Source organism: Notechis scutatus, chromosome 13 (genome assembly GCF_049901735.1).
Source record: "Notechis scutatus isolate UNSWTSFEM ecotype Mainland chromosome 13, rNotScu1.2, whole genome shotgun sequence".
NCBI lineage: Eukaryota > Metazoa > Chordata > Lepidosauria > Squamata > Elapidae > Notechis > Notechis scutatus.
Window position 1 is genome coordinate 12,726,762 of NC_142021.1, and position 14,369 is coordinate 12,741,130.

Sequence of the window (14,369 nt, forward strand, 5' to 3'; positions counted from 1 at the left end):
TTTGCTATCATTCCTATCTTCATATGCCATCCACAATTTGACATTCCCATTTTCTAACCTTCAGCCAAGTCATTTGTAAATACATTGAACAGCATAAGGCCTAAATGAGGAATCCCATCTGGCATTAGCCCTACCTTCCAATCTAATGTGGCATGATTGAGATGCAATATTTGTTCAACCAACTCTGTGACTCGCTAATGGCAGTGTCATCCAGCCCACATTTTGCTTGGTTGAATGCTTTTCTGGGGGGAAAAGGCATGCTGTGTCTGTCCATCGTGGTCCCATGGTCAATTTTATTTCATCCATTGTTTTTATATTATTGTTGTTGTAAATTGCTTCATGGTTCACATACAGGCTTAGTGGTCTTTTAAGTTTTGTGTGTGTGCGTGCTTGCATACATGTGTGCAGTAAGTCATATAAAGTTCAATGGATTTTGTCTCAAGTAAGCAGATGTGGAATTGCAACCACAGTCCTGGAGGATAATGTGTGAAACAGTGGGGTAGATTTAAATTGGGAATAGTAAACATTCAGTTATTTACTTTAGCCATTAGTTTACATATTTGGCTTTATTTTACACTTTAAGTTACAAAACAGCAGGTGCAAGAAGCCTTGCCACAAAGCAAAAGAAAACCTTATTACTGTGGGATTCATTTAAATGCAATAAATGCTTAGACGACAGACAAAGTGATACACATTTCATGTCTCTTTAGGCACCCTTCTAAAGCGGCCCTTCTGGGACAGAGTCCTCCTCCTCCCAGCCTCTGAAGTACTTTCTCCATAGGTCAGGACAAATACCTGGCAGCAGCATCGGCCAATATTAACTGTCAGCGGGTGCTCCTGTGTCTTAAATGTTTTGCCGAGGAGAAGGTGTGGATGGAAGATCTGGAGGTCCTGTTCCCGCCAGTTATGTTCCCTCAGGAGGCACAAAGGACACGAGAGAATTCCTTGGAAAGAAGGAGGGGCTCCTCCCCTTCTCCCCCTCACCCCCCCCCTCCCGTGACTTATAAAGTAGTTGGGAAGGTCAGGAAGGGTGTTTTTCCTCCTGGTAGGGAAGTGAGTGCCAGAAGACGGCAAGCCTTGGTGGCAGGTGAAGTCCCTGGGGCTCGGATTGGATTGTCTCATCCTCTCGCCTGGCTTCTCTGGAGACCCATCGACAGGGGACCCAAATCTGTGAGAATGTAGGTGGCTTCCATTCCCCATTCCCCACCCCCCACCCCCCCACCCCCGGTCTCTCAGTAAGACAGTGGATGTCCTGGCTAACCTGAACCCGCTTCCCTTCGAGAATAAAGTCTCGCTGAGATGCCCTGAAGTCCCCCTGTTTCCTAGCCATCCTTTAGCTCAGGGTCTTTCCAAAACGGCTTACAGCCGTGGGGCTCAGCCTGTGGTCTGCAGACCCCTGCAGAGGGGCCTGTGGTGTTGTCGGTGGGGTGGGGTGTCTGCGAAGGCTTGAAGGCGTGTTAGGGTTCAAATGTGGAGTCTTGGGGGTCCGTGGCGGGGAGAAGGTTGAGGCCCCCCCGGCTTACAAGCAGCATCCAAACAAAAGAGTGGATGCGGTTGGGCAGCGCCTGGTGCCCAAGGGGCCTTCGGCGCCGAACCTTCTCGGATGCTGTTTTTTCCGCCCTCCATTAATCTCTTTCTCTGCTCAGGAAGTTGAGCATCTGCTGCCTCAACCTTTTGTGGGAGTTAATTGCTTTATCAATCAGTGCCTGGCTTTTGTCTGCAGCCTCAGAGTCTCCTCCTGAAGCCTCTCAGCCAGTTTGCAAAGCCCGGCTTCTCCCGCTGGCTGGCTGGCTGGCTGGCTGGCTGGCTGGGGACTCTGGTGAGGCGCCCAGCCCCCTCTTCAGACGCTGACTTTTGGCACATGCTGCCGGCAGTGGCCGGCGGCCTCTGGAGCTGGCAGGAAGCCTGGGGGAAGTGAGCAGGCCTTGTCATGCGGCCGGTGGCTCCTCCTGCCCGGCTGCCTGCAGCGCCTCTCTTAAAGGAGCCCGGCTCCTCCTCCTCGGGTAGTGGCTGGAGAGCCACCCCTGTACCTGGGATGGTGGGGCGTCCTTAAGAGGGAACCATTGAAATATGAGCCAGCTTTTCTGCCCCACGGAGCCGCTTTCTTAAAGGAGGAGCCTGCGGGTGGCCTGCTGAGGCTGCACTTCACCAGGACCGGGGATCCCAGAAAGACCTTTCTTTTGGGAGGCCTCTCTGGGTCTCCCACACTCCTCTTCATCCTCGTCCTCCTCACTGTCCTCACGATGAGTCACGGGTATGGCAAAATCACTCTCCTGCTGACTTACTTTTTCTCTCAATTGTAAATGCAAATTTTTACCTTGGAGGGTTCGAATAGGGAAGCCTGAGATAATGTCCAGGTGCATCGGGCAATGTTGTGGTTCCAGTTAGAGGAGGATCAGAGTTTGTGTCTGCCTTGAAAAGTAGACAACGCAACAGGGTTCTTTTAACCTTGATCCGGCGTGTCTCCTCAGGGTGGACCAGCCTTACCTTAAGCCTGGCCTCGATAAAGGCCTTGGTGAGGAAAGGGGCGATCTCAAGCCAGAATAACCCGGAAGGATGCCTGTGCAGCCTGGGATTGGCAAAGATCCTCTCTTCCCATTGGGAACGGGGGAGAAGTTCATAAATGTACGTTCTTGTCGAGGACGGCCTAGCCGGTATCCTACCAAGGGCTTTCTACCTTTGGATCCAGGGAGCTGTGTCTTTGGAAGGAGGCATCCATGCTCTGGTGCTGCAACTGAGTAAGCGGGAGGGCTTGGGAGGAGAATACGGCCACCCTAATTCTTTTAAATGATGGAAGCAGGGTGTGCAATGCCTATAAAAAAATGGCTTCATAGCTTCAGTTGCACCCTCCTGGGTGCCATCTTGCCTTTTTCTTGTGCACCCCATGCAGACACCCCTGAAACCAGGGAGTAAGTTTTCAGGGGGTTACTGTGAAAGCTGAAAGGGCATTTCTTTGGGCCGGCGGCCTCTTGGGCAGCACCTCAGGAAGATGCTTCCTTCCCAGCGTGCGCCTTCTGCTTGCCATGCAGCACTCTGGAGGTGGAATAGTAACGTTTTATTTTATTTTATATTTTATTTTACTTTTATTTATTTTATTTATTTTACTTTTATTTTACTTTTATTTATTTTACTTTACTTTATTTTCTGATTTTATTTTCCGAGTTGCAAAGTACTAAAGAAGAATAGTTGAAAAATGTCTCCTTCCACTGATTCTTTCAGGGCACGAAATCCCCCCCTTCTGCTGAGGAAGGAAAGGGCCGTTTCTTGGAAATGGCGTGAGCCGAGTGGCAGCCAGTCAGAGGGAGGGAGGGAGGGGCAGGCTTTCGGTCTCTATTGTTCGGCAAGGGTGAGCAGCGTGTGACCGTTTCTGGAGAAGAAAGAGGGAAGGTCCCAAGAGGAGGATTTATAAAGAGAAATAGCCAGTTGTGGTAAAAGGAAAGTGGGAAAGATGCAAAACAACAAGTGAAGTATTCTGCCTCACGTGACAGACGCTGCTGTTTTATAAGTGCCCTGCCGGCCAAGAAAAGCGGCACCCAACTCCTTCCTGAGATGCCAAGTTTATTTGCTTGTATGAAAGGAGGCTTTGAATTCCTAAGCCGCCTTCCACGGGTGGCATAATGTGTCTCAGGCCTGAATGGCCTCAGGTTGTGGGTGCAGATTTGCATGAGTTAGGCTTAACCAACCAAGACTCTGCAAACTGAATCTGAAAAGAAGCCCGTCATTCTCTGGGGAATGATTCTGCTTGTAATCTACCTATTAAGAACCCTTCAGCCTTTCCCTCCATGCAGATCGCTTACTTGGATAATTAAAATCTGCTCAGCTAATTGATTATCCTGATTTATCCACCCTGCAATCCAAGTGCTAATGATCGGAGGAGAGTGGGGAAAATCCTCCTGTGTGCCTAAAGTAAAGTGTGATCAGTTTATTTTAGAAGGACAGAAATAGGTGTCAGAGAATCAGAGTCCTGACTTACACAAGCCGGTGGATGGGATTCTCGCACAATGTCAAGATAAGTTTGAAAGACAACAGGATGTAATGATGAGCCTGGGCAGCAGAGGGATTTCTCTCTGTTTTTTCCCCCTGAGTCTCCAATTCTGGAATCATGTCAATTCTCAGAAGGAAAGATAAAAATAAATTTGGTGAACTCTCCCTTCTAGACCTCAGGTTTGTGAGGTTCAACCTGATAATTGCTGCATCTGATTTCTAAGTCCCTGAGACCCTGTAGCTCCTATGAAACCATTCAGCTGGTAATTAATTATAGTTTATTAGGCTGAATATAAGGTGGTGGGGAAATTGCCAGAAGTCATTTGAATGTGAAAATGTGGACTTCTCCTTAATTGGGAGAACAAAACAGCAATCAGAATGAACTCTAGATGAAATTAGGTACTCCTGTGTGAAGGATCTAAGTATAATTCAAACTGGGAGTGGAAGGGAACAGCCTGATCTCATCATGGGAGGCTGCTGCCTGTAGCTGCCACCCTCAACCATAAACTACCTAGTCCTATTTTTACATTGGTTGTATGAACCCTGTGCTTTTATTTGAGGTTCTGTTCTGAAAGCTCAGAAATAAATGGAATAAACTGTATTTAATTAACCACAAGTGAGCACATTGTGCACCCACACCCAGGTTTCCCCTGTCCAGTGGTTTCTGCCTCTAGGGCACGATGCTCATCTCCATTTCTTAGCCGAGGGAGTCAGCATTGTCCAAAGACATTTCCGTGGTCATACGGACAGCATGACTAATATAGGCCAGGGCGCACGTAATGCTTTACCTTCCCACCAAAGTGATACCTATTTAGCTACTCGCATTTACATGCTGTCGAACCGCTAGGCAGACGGGAGCTGGGGCAAGAATGAGACCTCACTGCATCATGGGGTACTTGGGCCTCAAACGCTTAACCCCACTCAGCCATTGTGCCTTTGATAAGGAGGAAAAAATGACGGCTATCTCTCCCCCGTTCTGGAAGAAAGGCAAGGTTTACCCCACCCGGAGGCAATTCAGGAGGCAGTTTGGCCTAGTGGTTAAGGCAGCAGGCTAGAAAGCGGGAGATTGTGAGTTCTAGTTAGCCACGACTGCTGCCTGCTGGGTATCTCTGGGCCAGTCACTCCTCTCAGGACAATCCGCCTCACAGGGTTGTTGTAGGGAAAATAGGAAGCGGAAGAAGGTGTTTGGATATGTTCACCCCTTTGAGTCATTTGTAAAAATAATAAAGAGGGGTGTGTGTGTGTGTGTGTGTGTGTGTGTATCCGTCCTGGAGGGGGAAAAATGCTCAAATCCCCAGTGCCAACAAAACCCCAAATTTACCCTTGCCTGTTCTGAATTTGCAAATGTAAAGCAAAAGAAAACATAGTCAAGGACCTCATAATTAATAACAGAATACATATGTAAATAGAACTTTATGAGTATGCGTATTCCTTTTTCTAAAAAAATCTCTTTCTCAAATAATCTGTGAGGTAGAGGAAGAGAGGGGTTGTTAATCTCTTCCCATGTTTCTCAATCTTAACGGAGTTAAGATGTCTGAACGTTCAACTCCCCGCATACCCCAGGCCTGGTTCCTCCTTTCTTCAGGATTTGAATTAGTTGTAAGGAGAGGGACCACTGTTACAATTTTGCAGTTTGCAGTTAAGCACAGTCTTGGGAGTGGGGAGTGGGATGGCTGGGGAATTCTGGGAGTTGAAGTCCCACCCATCTTCAAGTTGCCGTGGTTGAGAAATGCTGAGCTAGATATAGCCCACGACAGGAGAAGACGCAGGAAATGAGTTTTTGGCCCTCCAAACCGAAATGTCTCACTGGCTTTGCTTTGTGGAGCAAATATGGAGGTCAGCTTCTGAGAGAGAGAGGGAGAGTTAGAGGACCGAAGAGGCCCCCCAAGATAGGAGCTCCAGGGTGCCTGGGATGCCAGAGGGAAAAGCCCTTCCAGGTTTCCTCCCCCTGCCCAGCCATCTCTTGGTGGGGCTGCTGTCCACGTCACATAAGGAGACTGATAGAAGCGGGAGATCTGCTGAAATTTGTGTTTGGATCTGGAAGGAATATTTGAGAATGGATATGGGCATAGATCCTCGACTTACAATCATTCGTTTAGTGACTGTTCAAAGTTACAATGATGGAAGGGACTTGTCACCATTGAATGCTGCGGCGTCCCCTATGGCCTTGTGATCAAAATCCAGATGGCTGCAACCTCCCGGACTCACCCCTTTTTTTGCGACCTTCTGACAAGCAATAGGGAAGCCAGGTTCACTTAACAGCCGTGTTGCTCACTTAATGACTGCAGTGACTCCCTTAGCAATTGTGGCAGGAAAGCTTTATAAAATGGGGGCAGAACTTCCTGAACAACCGTCTCACTTAGCAACAGAAATCGTGGCCATAAGCCGAGGATCACCTGTATGTGCCCGGTTGACTGTATTGAAGGAGGAAGGGTTTCTTCTCCGCCCTCCCTTCCAGAAACAGACACGTCCCATATTGGGCGACCAGAAACCAACCCGCTGTTTTCATCCCCGAAACTCAGCCTTGGCTTTTTGGAGAGCGACGGAGGTCCTTTATCCATCGGGCTCCTGGTGTCGTTTCTGGTCCCCTAGTGGGCACCAGCTCAAATCCCTGGCATGACTTAGGCCGTCTCTAGGAGACGATGGTCCCACCGATAAACCTGTTGAGCTGCTGCCTGCACTGCTTGCTTATCGATAAGCTGCCGATTCTGGTTCATTCTGTGGCTGGGACATGTTTGCGGAGAGGATGGTTCTCTGGGCCAGGTGGGCCAGGTGGGCTTCCCAGTGCCCTCCCTGCTGCCTGCCTGGTCTCCAGCCGGCCTCGGCTGGGCAAGGGGAGCTTCTTTGGCCCTGAGAATGCTGCATGCGTTGCCCGGTCTGGCACGCCTGCCCAGAACCATCCAGGCCGTCATTACTGCAGTACTGCAGAGTTGAGGTGAGAACCAGGCTCACTCGCCTCCAGCCTGGCTTTGGGGAGAAATGCCTGCGGCTGGCCGGCCGAGCGGCTCCTCCTGATCTTCCACTGATGCTCCAGGCTCTTCCGAGAAGCGGCACGGCGGCTCCCATGGCAGCCCCTGGCTGAAGCGGGGCCTCCAGTGTGTGTGTGTGTGTGGGCGGAGGGGGGGGAGCGGTGAGAGGAGCCTTTGCTTTGTCTCTGCAGAAGGATGTGATACGGTGCCTGTTTGTTTGCACTAGCTGAGACCCTCCTAAGAGCGAGAGGCAGGGCCAGTCGGAGGATATACCTGCAGGAGAACTTGGGAGCCGTGACTGCGCTTCCTCCTTGCCTCCTCCTCCTTTCCCGCTGCTGCTGCTGCTGGAGCCAGGGGGGGAAAGAAGCAAGAGAGAGAGAGAGAGAGAGAGAGAGAGAGAGAGAGAGACGAACTACGTCTCAGCCTGACAGCCCCAGGATGTGTCAGTCAAGCGCCTTGCAGGGACCAGAGCTGCACTCAGGGAAATGGTGAGATGCTGCAAAGCTTTACCTAACCCTCCTCCCTCTTGCTGCAACCTCCACAAAGTTAAAATCCATGTCCGGAGGCTGCGCTCAGGAAACGGTGGCGGGAGCTGCTGCTGTGCCGGGGAGCGGCACCCACAGCTGGAAAGCCCGGCCCCAGCTGGGAGCACCCCAAGTAGGAAAGCCCGTTTCAGGTACGGTCTGGCGTCTCTGGCTTTGCGAGGAGGGGGAGGGAGGGGACTGGCAGGTGCCCACCAAGCCTTCCTTTGGCCTAACCGATTGGCCCAGGAAGAGGGGCGTCACAGGTCTGTCAGGCCCTTTGGGGGACGACGACAAGAGGGGCTGGGCCTCACCTGGGGATCGAGGGGGGTCTTTGGGAAAGGAGGCCCTGCCTGGCCTGGAGAGCCCTGGGTTCTTTTTCAGGCAGCTCTCAAGCCGACACTCGGCGGGGATTGGCTGTGATTGTCTGCAGTGAAAGGGGAAGACGGAGCCAGGAAGCGAGAGAGCGAGCAGCCTGATGCCTCTCAGCTCCTGCCATTGTCTCCGTCAGGCTAGCTTTGGAGGAGGGGTGGGGTGGGGGTGGGGGTGGGGAAGGAGCAGCATGCAGGAGGCCCCTGTTCGCCTCCTTTCTCTTTGTTGGCTGAAGCACAGCAGGCCCCTCTGGGCTGGGGAGAGTGCTGGAGTCCTCAGGGGTGCCAGCTAATAGAGGCTTCTAGTCCTTCTTCCCTGCTTCACTTTCCAGAAGTTTTTTCTCCCAAAGGAGTTAGTCTTTTTTGTTTTTTTTTTTCATGAGGAGAGTTTGCTCTTTGCACACCTGCCCTAGGTGGGCAACAGGGCCGGCCATTGAGGCTTGACATGCAAGTCCACAGCCAGCTTTGCTTCTAATCAGTAATAGATGATAGGGGAAGAGTGAATTCGGTCTTTCCAGATAAAATAAAAATGAATAGCTGGGTGGAATTTGCTAGTGGTGCTCTTTGTTTTGGCCAGTTTAAGGTTAACCCAGTCTTTGTCCCTTTTTGTTATGAGGTCAGATGTTTTAGGAGCCCTGGTGAATCAGGGTTTTAAACTCCTTTCCTGGTTTAGAGCAGGATGACTTAATACCTCCCTCCCTTTTTTTTTTCTGTTGGAACTTGTTGCCTGCTGAGAGGAAGTGGATACCTGATTCTTGCCGGTTTCCTGGTGGGTTTTAGGGGACCCACCTGGTCCTAATGCAGATCTAGCTGCAACCTGATTCTTTATAGTGCTGGCAACTGGCAGGATATCCCAGGGAGGTTTTCAGCTCTTCAGGTGGAAGGAGACAAACTCTCAGACCAGTATCCATCCTCTCGTTCTACAGAGGATCCCCCCATTATTGCCTGCAAAGGCCAGCAGGAATGCCAGTTCTTTAAAAAGGACAGGGACAGAGGCTTTGACTTCATCCTGCAGCAGAGGAGGCGAAATCCCCCAGGAAGCAGGATTTGCCCACTTCCTGTACCGTCTCGCAGCTCTGCTTTTGCTGCCGACGGCCGGTAAAACTGCCCTCGTGGGATATGTTTGCAGGGGCATCTATTATCTTTCTCACCCAGTACTGCTTCCTGCTTCTGGACTCTATGGGAGCTTCCTTGGGGGCAAAACCGTCTGAATCAGGGATGTCAAACTCACACGGCGTCACGGCGGCGTCACATGACGTATCGGGACTTTCCCCCCTTCGCTAAACCGGGCGTGGGCAGCACGTGACGCATCTGGCCTGCGGCTCGCGAGTTTGACAGCCCTGGTCTAAATCGTGGCGAATTGGGCTGCTCTGCTTTGCTGGGGTTAGGGCAGCTTTGTTTCTGATGGGAGGCCCCCTGTTTTGGGGGAAAGCCTCGGGGCAGAAGAGACACCAGGTTGGCTGACCATCTTGTGTGTCTGTAATCCCACAGGTTGCAATTTCCCCAGCTGGCCCTGAGGCGGAGGTTGGGCCAGCTGAGCTGTATGTCTAGGCCCGCTCTGAAACTTCGTTCTTGGCCTCTGACTATTCTCTATTATCTCCTGCCTTTCGGTGCTCTTAAACCTTTGACCAGAGTCAGATGGAGGCCTGTGAGCCGGGTAAGTGCTTGTGAGTTTGTCTTGTGCTTGTGGTGCCCTGTTGTTGTGGGGGGCGGGGCGGGGGGGCGCTTGGCAGGCCACAGAAGCTGAACCCGAGGTGGCCGCTGAAGGGTAAGGATGCCTGAGGAGCCGGCCTTGTCCTTTCCTCTCGCACCTCGGCTGCCTCCGTTATGTCTTTGCAGAAGGCGCCTCCAGGAAATGCTTCTGCCTGGAAACTACCGGCACGGTGGGAGAGAAAGCCATGGCAGCTCCTGTTCCTTGTCTTGGGCAGCTAGGGAAGGGTTGGTGCCTATCTTCTGGCTGATCAGAACTGTACTACAGAGTAGTAAATGTCTTGGCTTTGGGAGCTGTAGGGCATGCCTGAAAGGGGTCACGAGCCTTGTGGGCATTATTTGGGAGGATGCAGCTCTGCATCCTTGTGGAGAACTATCCTTCTGAAGGCATCTCTGTAGGGCCAAGGGATTTGTCTGTAGGAGGTTATGGTCACAGCTATGCAGGTTGTTCCTTTTAATTACGCAGAGGCATTGGTATTAAGTAAATAATTAGCATGAAAAGCAGGCGTGATGGCTGGCTGTTGCTTTTGTTTCGGACTTCCCAAAGCTCTTTCCTTGCTTGTTTTCTATCTATCTTGGGATGCTGCTGTTTCAACTGCGACATAGAAATTAGGACAGAAGTTTAACAAAAAGAATCTGAACGACTCCCAGGAAAGTAAAATGAGGAAATGATGCATAATATTATCAGTTAGCAAGCTCTAATGCCACATACCAGTTTATACATTTCTAAACTTTACGTTTCGTATAATTTCACATCAATGTATGTGTAAGTCATTCCCATTTTAGAATGCAGTGGGTTGTGGGAAGAGGTTGAGGAAAATATGACGCTTTCTGCATTGGTCTCTTCTTGTTTTGGAGTTGGTGTAACTCATGTTTGAACTCTTGGCACACCTGTGCACACCTGTCTATTACAAGAGTACTCCCTGTTCTGCCTGCATGCAGAGATCTGTGAAGAGTATCTTCCAAGGGTTCCGATTAGAGTTTAGTGTTAGAGTTTTTAGAGTTTAGAGATTAGATTAGTGTTCTGATGCAGTATCCTTTCCATCTTTTGAACTTTCGGCTTGAGCCCAAGGTGGATGTTATCTGTGTTTCTGCCCAAGTTAGGGCTTTTCCCATTGACGGTTATCCACAACTTGCAGAGTAGCTGTGGTCCTTTGCTTGGACTGGCTGGCTGATGGAACACCAAAGTGGCTGATGAAGGCTCTGGTTGGAGGTGACCTCCTGAGGGGTTAAGAGGCTGAAAGGTTCTCTCGCCCTCCAGCAGTTCCACACACTTGGGAGCCCTGGGGTTCCCCTCCCCCCTTATTCCTTGCTGCTGTTTGGGGGTACATTTTGTTGTACTCGACATTCTTGGGCCCCTTTCCCACAGAAGCCATCCCTGGGGAGGGAGTGGGGCAGTTGGGTCAACATTGGGTAGAAGGTGATGCGTTTTGAGATTTCCTCGAGGCCCCAGCCCATGTGCCACGGTTCCTTTGGCCTATTTAAGGACCTTTAAAGCAGACCCCTGAGTCCAGAGAGACGTCAAGAGAACAGGACAGTTTGCATGCAGCCATTGAATGAACGTGGGAGATTAGCTGCTGCTTCCATCCAATGGAAGAAAAGGGTCGTTTCTTAAAATAAACTGGAATTACCCAGCGGACTGAGCCTGATAAATAATGGAGGTTGGGATGTCTCTACTGCTCTTGCTACCCTCAGTGTGTTCTTTTTAAAGGGATCGTGTTTTCAAAGGCAAAAATCTTTTCTGTTTTGTGTTGGGAGGCTCATAATGAAGGCCCCTGGAATTCTCTAAAATCAGGATGCTCAGTAGGAAATAATAGAAGCTGACTGGCTGTATTGTTCTCAGGGAAGCCGTTGTGATGGCAATAGACTGGAATCCGGGTCATGTGGCAGTTCCTGGCACGTCCCCTGGGCAAATGAAACTAGACACACACACACACACACACACACACCTGGGCATAGAGTCATTGCTCTGATCCTGTCATTGCCCTACCGACAATTCCTTGAAGCAGAGGTCTCCAACCTTGGCAACTTTAAGCCTGGCAGACTTCAACTCCCAGAATTCCCCAGCCAGTCCGCCAGGCGTAATGTAAGGTTGGAGACCTCTGCCTTGAAGAACTGCACAAGCAGGAATGGGGTGGGATGCAGTGATAGCAAACAACCAACCGTGTTCGTTTCTTATTTAGAAAAGCTTCATTCCCAGGAAAACTGGCACTTGGAAAACAGGACCGTTTTTAATCTCCTTGGGCTGCAAGGAAAGTCCCTCATTCTAGCCTGCATGGTAAATTGCAGCTCAGCCATGTCTGGAGGAACATTGTTTGTCACGGTATGCCGAGTTGTGTGCATTGTTTGTGTACGGCAGCCTAGTTGCGTGGAGGAATAGTAAGAGTGTCCACTTGAAGCCGGAGTTGGAGCTGTTAGAAATGTTAGGTTCACTCAGCTTCTCACCAGGCTTAAGGAAGAACATTGTGGTCTCTTTCAGCACTTCCAAAACTTTTTTTTTGAAAATCTTATTGATTTTTAAAAACAAACAAACAAAACATAGAACATAAAAACATAAAACATCTTTTTTGAAAGTAGCCTGATCCCGGGTTACATCTCTTCGTGCAGACACAAATTCAAATTCATGCTCATTTTTATATTCCATTCCATATCTTATTACCATTCTACATTTTCTATATAACTTCTCCCCTCTTTCAACTTCCTTAATTTTATTTTATTTATTTCATCTCAATTCAAATCATCATACTTATATTCTTTGTCTGTCCTATTTCAGCTGTCTATTATCTTTTCTCATTAAACAAAATTTCTCCTGTGATCACTGATTGGAGTATGACGCCTTTATATCTTTCCCCTAAAATTATAACACTTAATATAATACATAACTTCCGTTCGGATTCTGCTTGGTACATTCTAAAACTACATGATGTATTTAAAATATATATATATATATATAACATAATTAAAGCAACAATCCATACCAATTCGATTCTATCATTAATATTAATATTCATTTAAATCTTAAACATTTTACACATTACTTTTCAAATAAGTATCATACTTCTATGGAAACACTTATAAACTTTCCATAATTACTTCCCTCCCACTTCACTTATATTTTATAAAACGTTGAGTAGATAAAATGTTCCCATTCCTTCCTAATTCAATTCTCTCATTTATTTCATTTCATTTATTTTGTTCACAAAAGTTTCACTAAATTACACTAACTATTTTATTCCACTTTTAAATCATATGTTGTTTCCAATTTTCTAACATTATTTCTATTACAAATATATCAATACAATCTTATGTACCTTTACAGAATCCCTTTTTCAGTTAAATTTTCACCCATTATCTCTGAATAAATCCTGTTTCTTTAGATCTTGCTCCAGGCCTTTTTAACTTCTCTTCCCTTCCTTCTTCCCTTCCTTCTCTCTCCCCTTTTTACCCCCCTGTCTCTCCACCTCCATTTCCCTCTTCTGTATTCCCCTTTTCTGTTGCTTTCCAACATTATATCCCCCTTTCACATTATTTTCCCCTTTTTTGGCTGTTTTTTTAGGTCTTAGATTCTCCATTCTCTTTCCCCCCTTTCCCTTTTCTTCCTCAGATAGAATTACTTGTTCATTAAAAATGGCTTCTTCTTTGTCCCAATCTTCTTGTTGCACAGTCTTTTCTTGTTGTTTCTTATAGACACCAATTGCCATTTCTAAGAGTTGAAAAATAGAGCCAAAAGAGCCATTCCCTTCTTGTTCCTCTTCTTTATATTTTTTAAATTCGATTTTCAGTTTATCCAGTTCATTCAGTTCATCCAGAGGTGATGCCATTGTAGAGTATTTTTTTTTAAACAACCACCCAATTGTTTTTAGTCCTTCAAATATGATTTCCAAAAGTCTCAAAATCACCAAACAATCCAAATACACACAAGCTGTTTCTTTTAACACTTTCTTCTTTTTTCACTTTCTCTTCTTGGGGTTACTATTTAGTTGCAAAGTTCCAGTTAAAATGTATCCTTTAGAAGTCTTGTTAAGATTTAACTTTAAATTCTTTTGAATTCCAAGCAGTCTCCTCCTTCCAAGTCCTGCCCTTATTCTTTTCCTCTCCCTTCCCACTTATAGCAAAAAAAAGAATTTTTTAGTGTTCAGAAATCTTTATTGTCCCTTTGGCAATAATTATATTTCCAGTTTAATTACCTGTTGGTGCCAAAGCAGATTTTTCCGATTTCTTTATTCAGATCTTCTCGTTATCAGCGTGAGGAAGGAGAGTGAAGAGAAAAAAAAACTTTCCCTTTTCACTTTCGTTCGCTGCTTCCGACTCTTCTTTGGGAGCGATGTATCTTTTGCAAAATTTAAATTCCAGGGTACTTTGGTTGTTACTTTTTGTCCCGGTCAGCCAAAAACTTTCACTTCTTAACTTCCTCCTGCACTTTCTTTTCCGGCTGAGTGCTTCTTTGAGGTGGCCATTTCTGACCGCCGCTCTTACCGCCTTCGGGAAAGGGAGTTTAGCCAGCTGAGGAGGAGAGGTGCGGCTCCCCTCGACCCTGCTGGATCTCCCCCCTCTTCACCACCTCTACGGGGTGGCTTAGCCCCGAAGCCAGCTGGCTCGGGGCGCTCCAGCGGCGAGCCCAGGCAGAAACCGCGCACGATCGCGGATTCCTGCCTGCCGCCGAAGCCCTGCAAACCGGAAGTAGCACTTCCAATCTTGAGACCAGACCTAAACTATTGACCTAGCCCTGAATATACTTACACTAGTACCTCAAATCCTCGACTTACCCAGTGTTCCTCAACCTTGGTGACTTTGAGATGTGTGGACTTCAATTC

General features: G+C 48.1%; 1 protein-coding gene across 9 annotated transcripts in view; it reads left to right on the forward strand.

Moving 5' to 3' along the window:
- Window positions 1–14,369, forward strand: part of PISD (phosphatidylserine decarboxylase) — a 51,056-nt gene that overhangs the window by 20,489 nt on the left and 16,198 nt on the right. For 2 of the 9 annotated variants that reach the window (XM_087943064.1, XM_087943059.1), the window contains exons 4-5: window positions 7,180–7,441; window positions 9,337–9,502. The exons of 2 other annotated variants lie outside the window; for them this stretch is intronic. In XM_087943064.1, the coding sequence (XP_087799190.1) occupies window positions 7,180–7,441; window positions 9,337–9,502 (428 nt within the window). Of the gene's footprint in view, window positions 1–1,026; window positions 1,179–1,985; window positions 2,255–7,179; window positions 7,630–9,336; window positions 9,503–14,369 lie in introns of those variants that run through there. 5 more of the 9 variants (XM_087943065.1, XM_026682892.2, XM_026682890.2 and 2 more) reach the window with 5 other exon arrangements.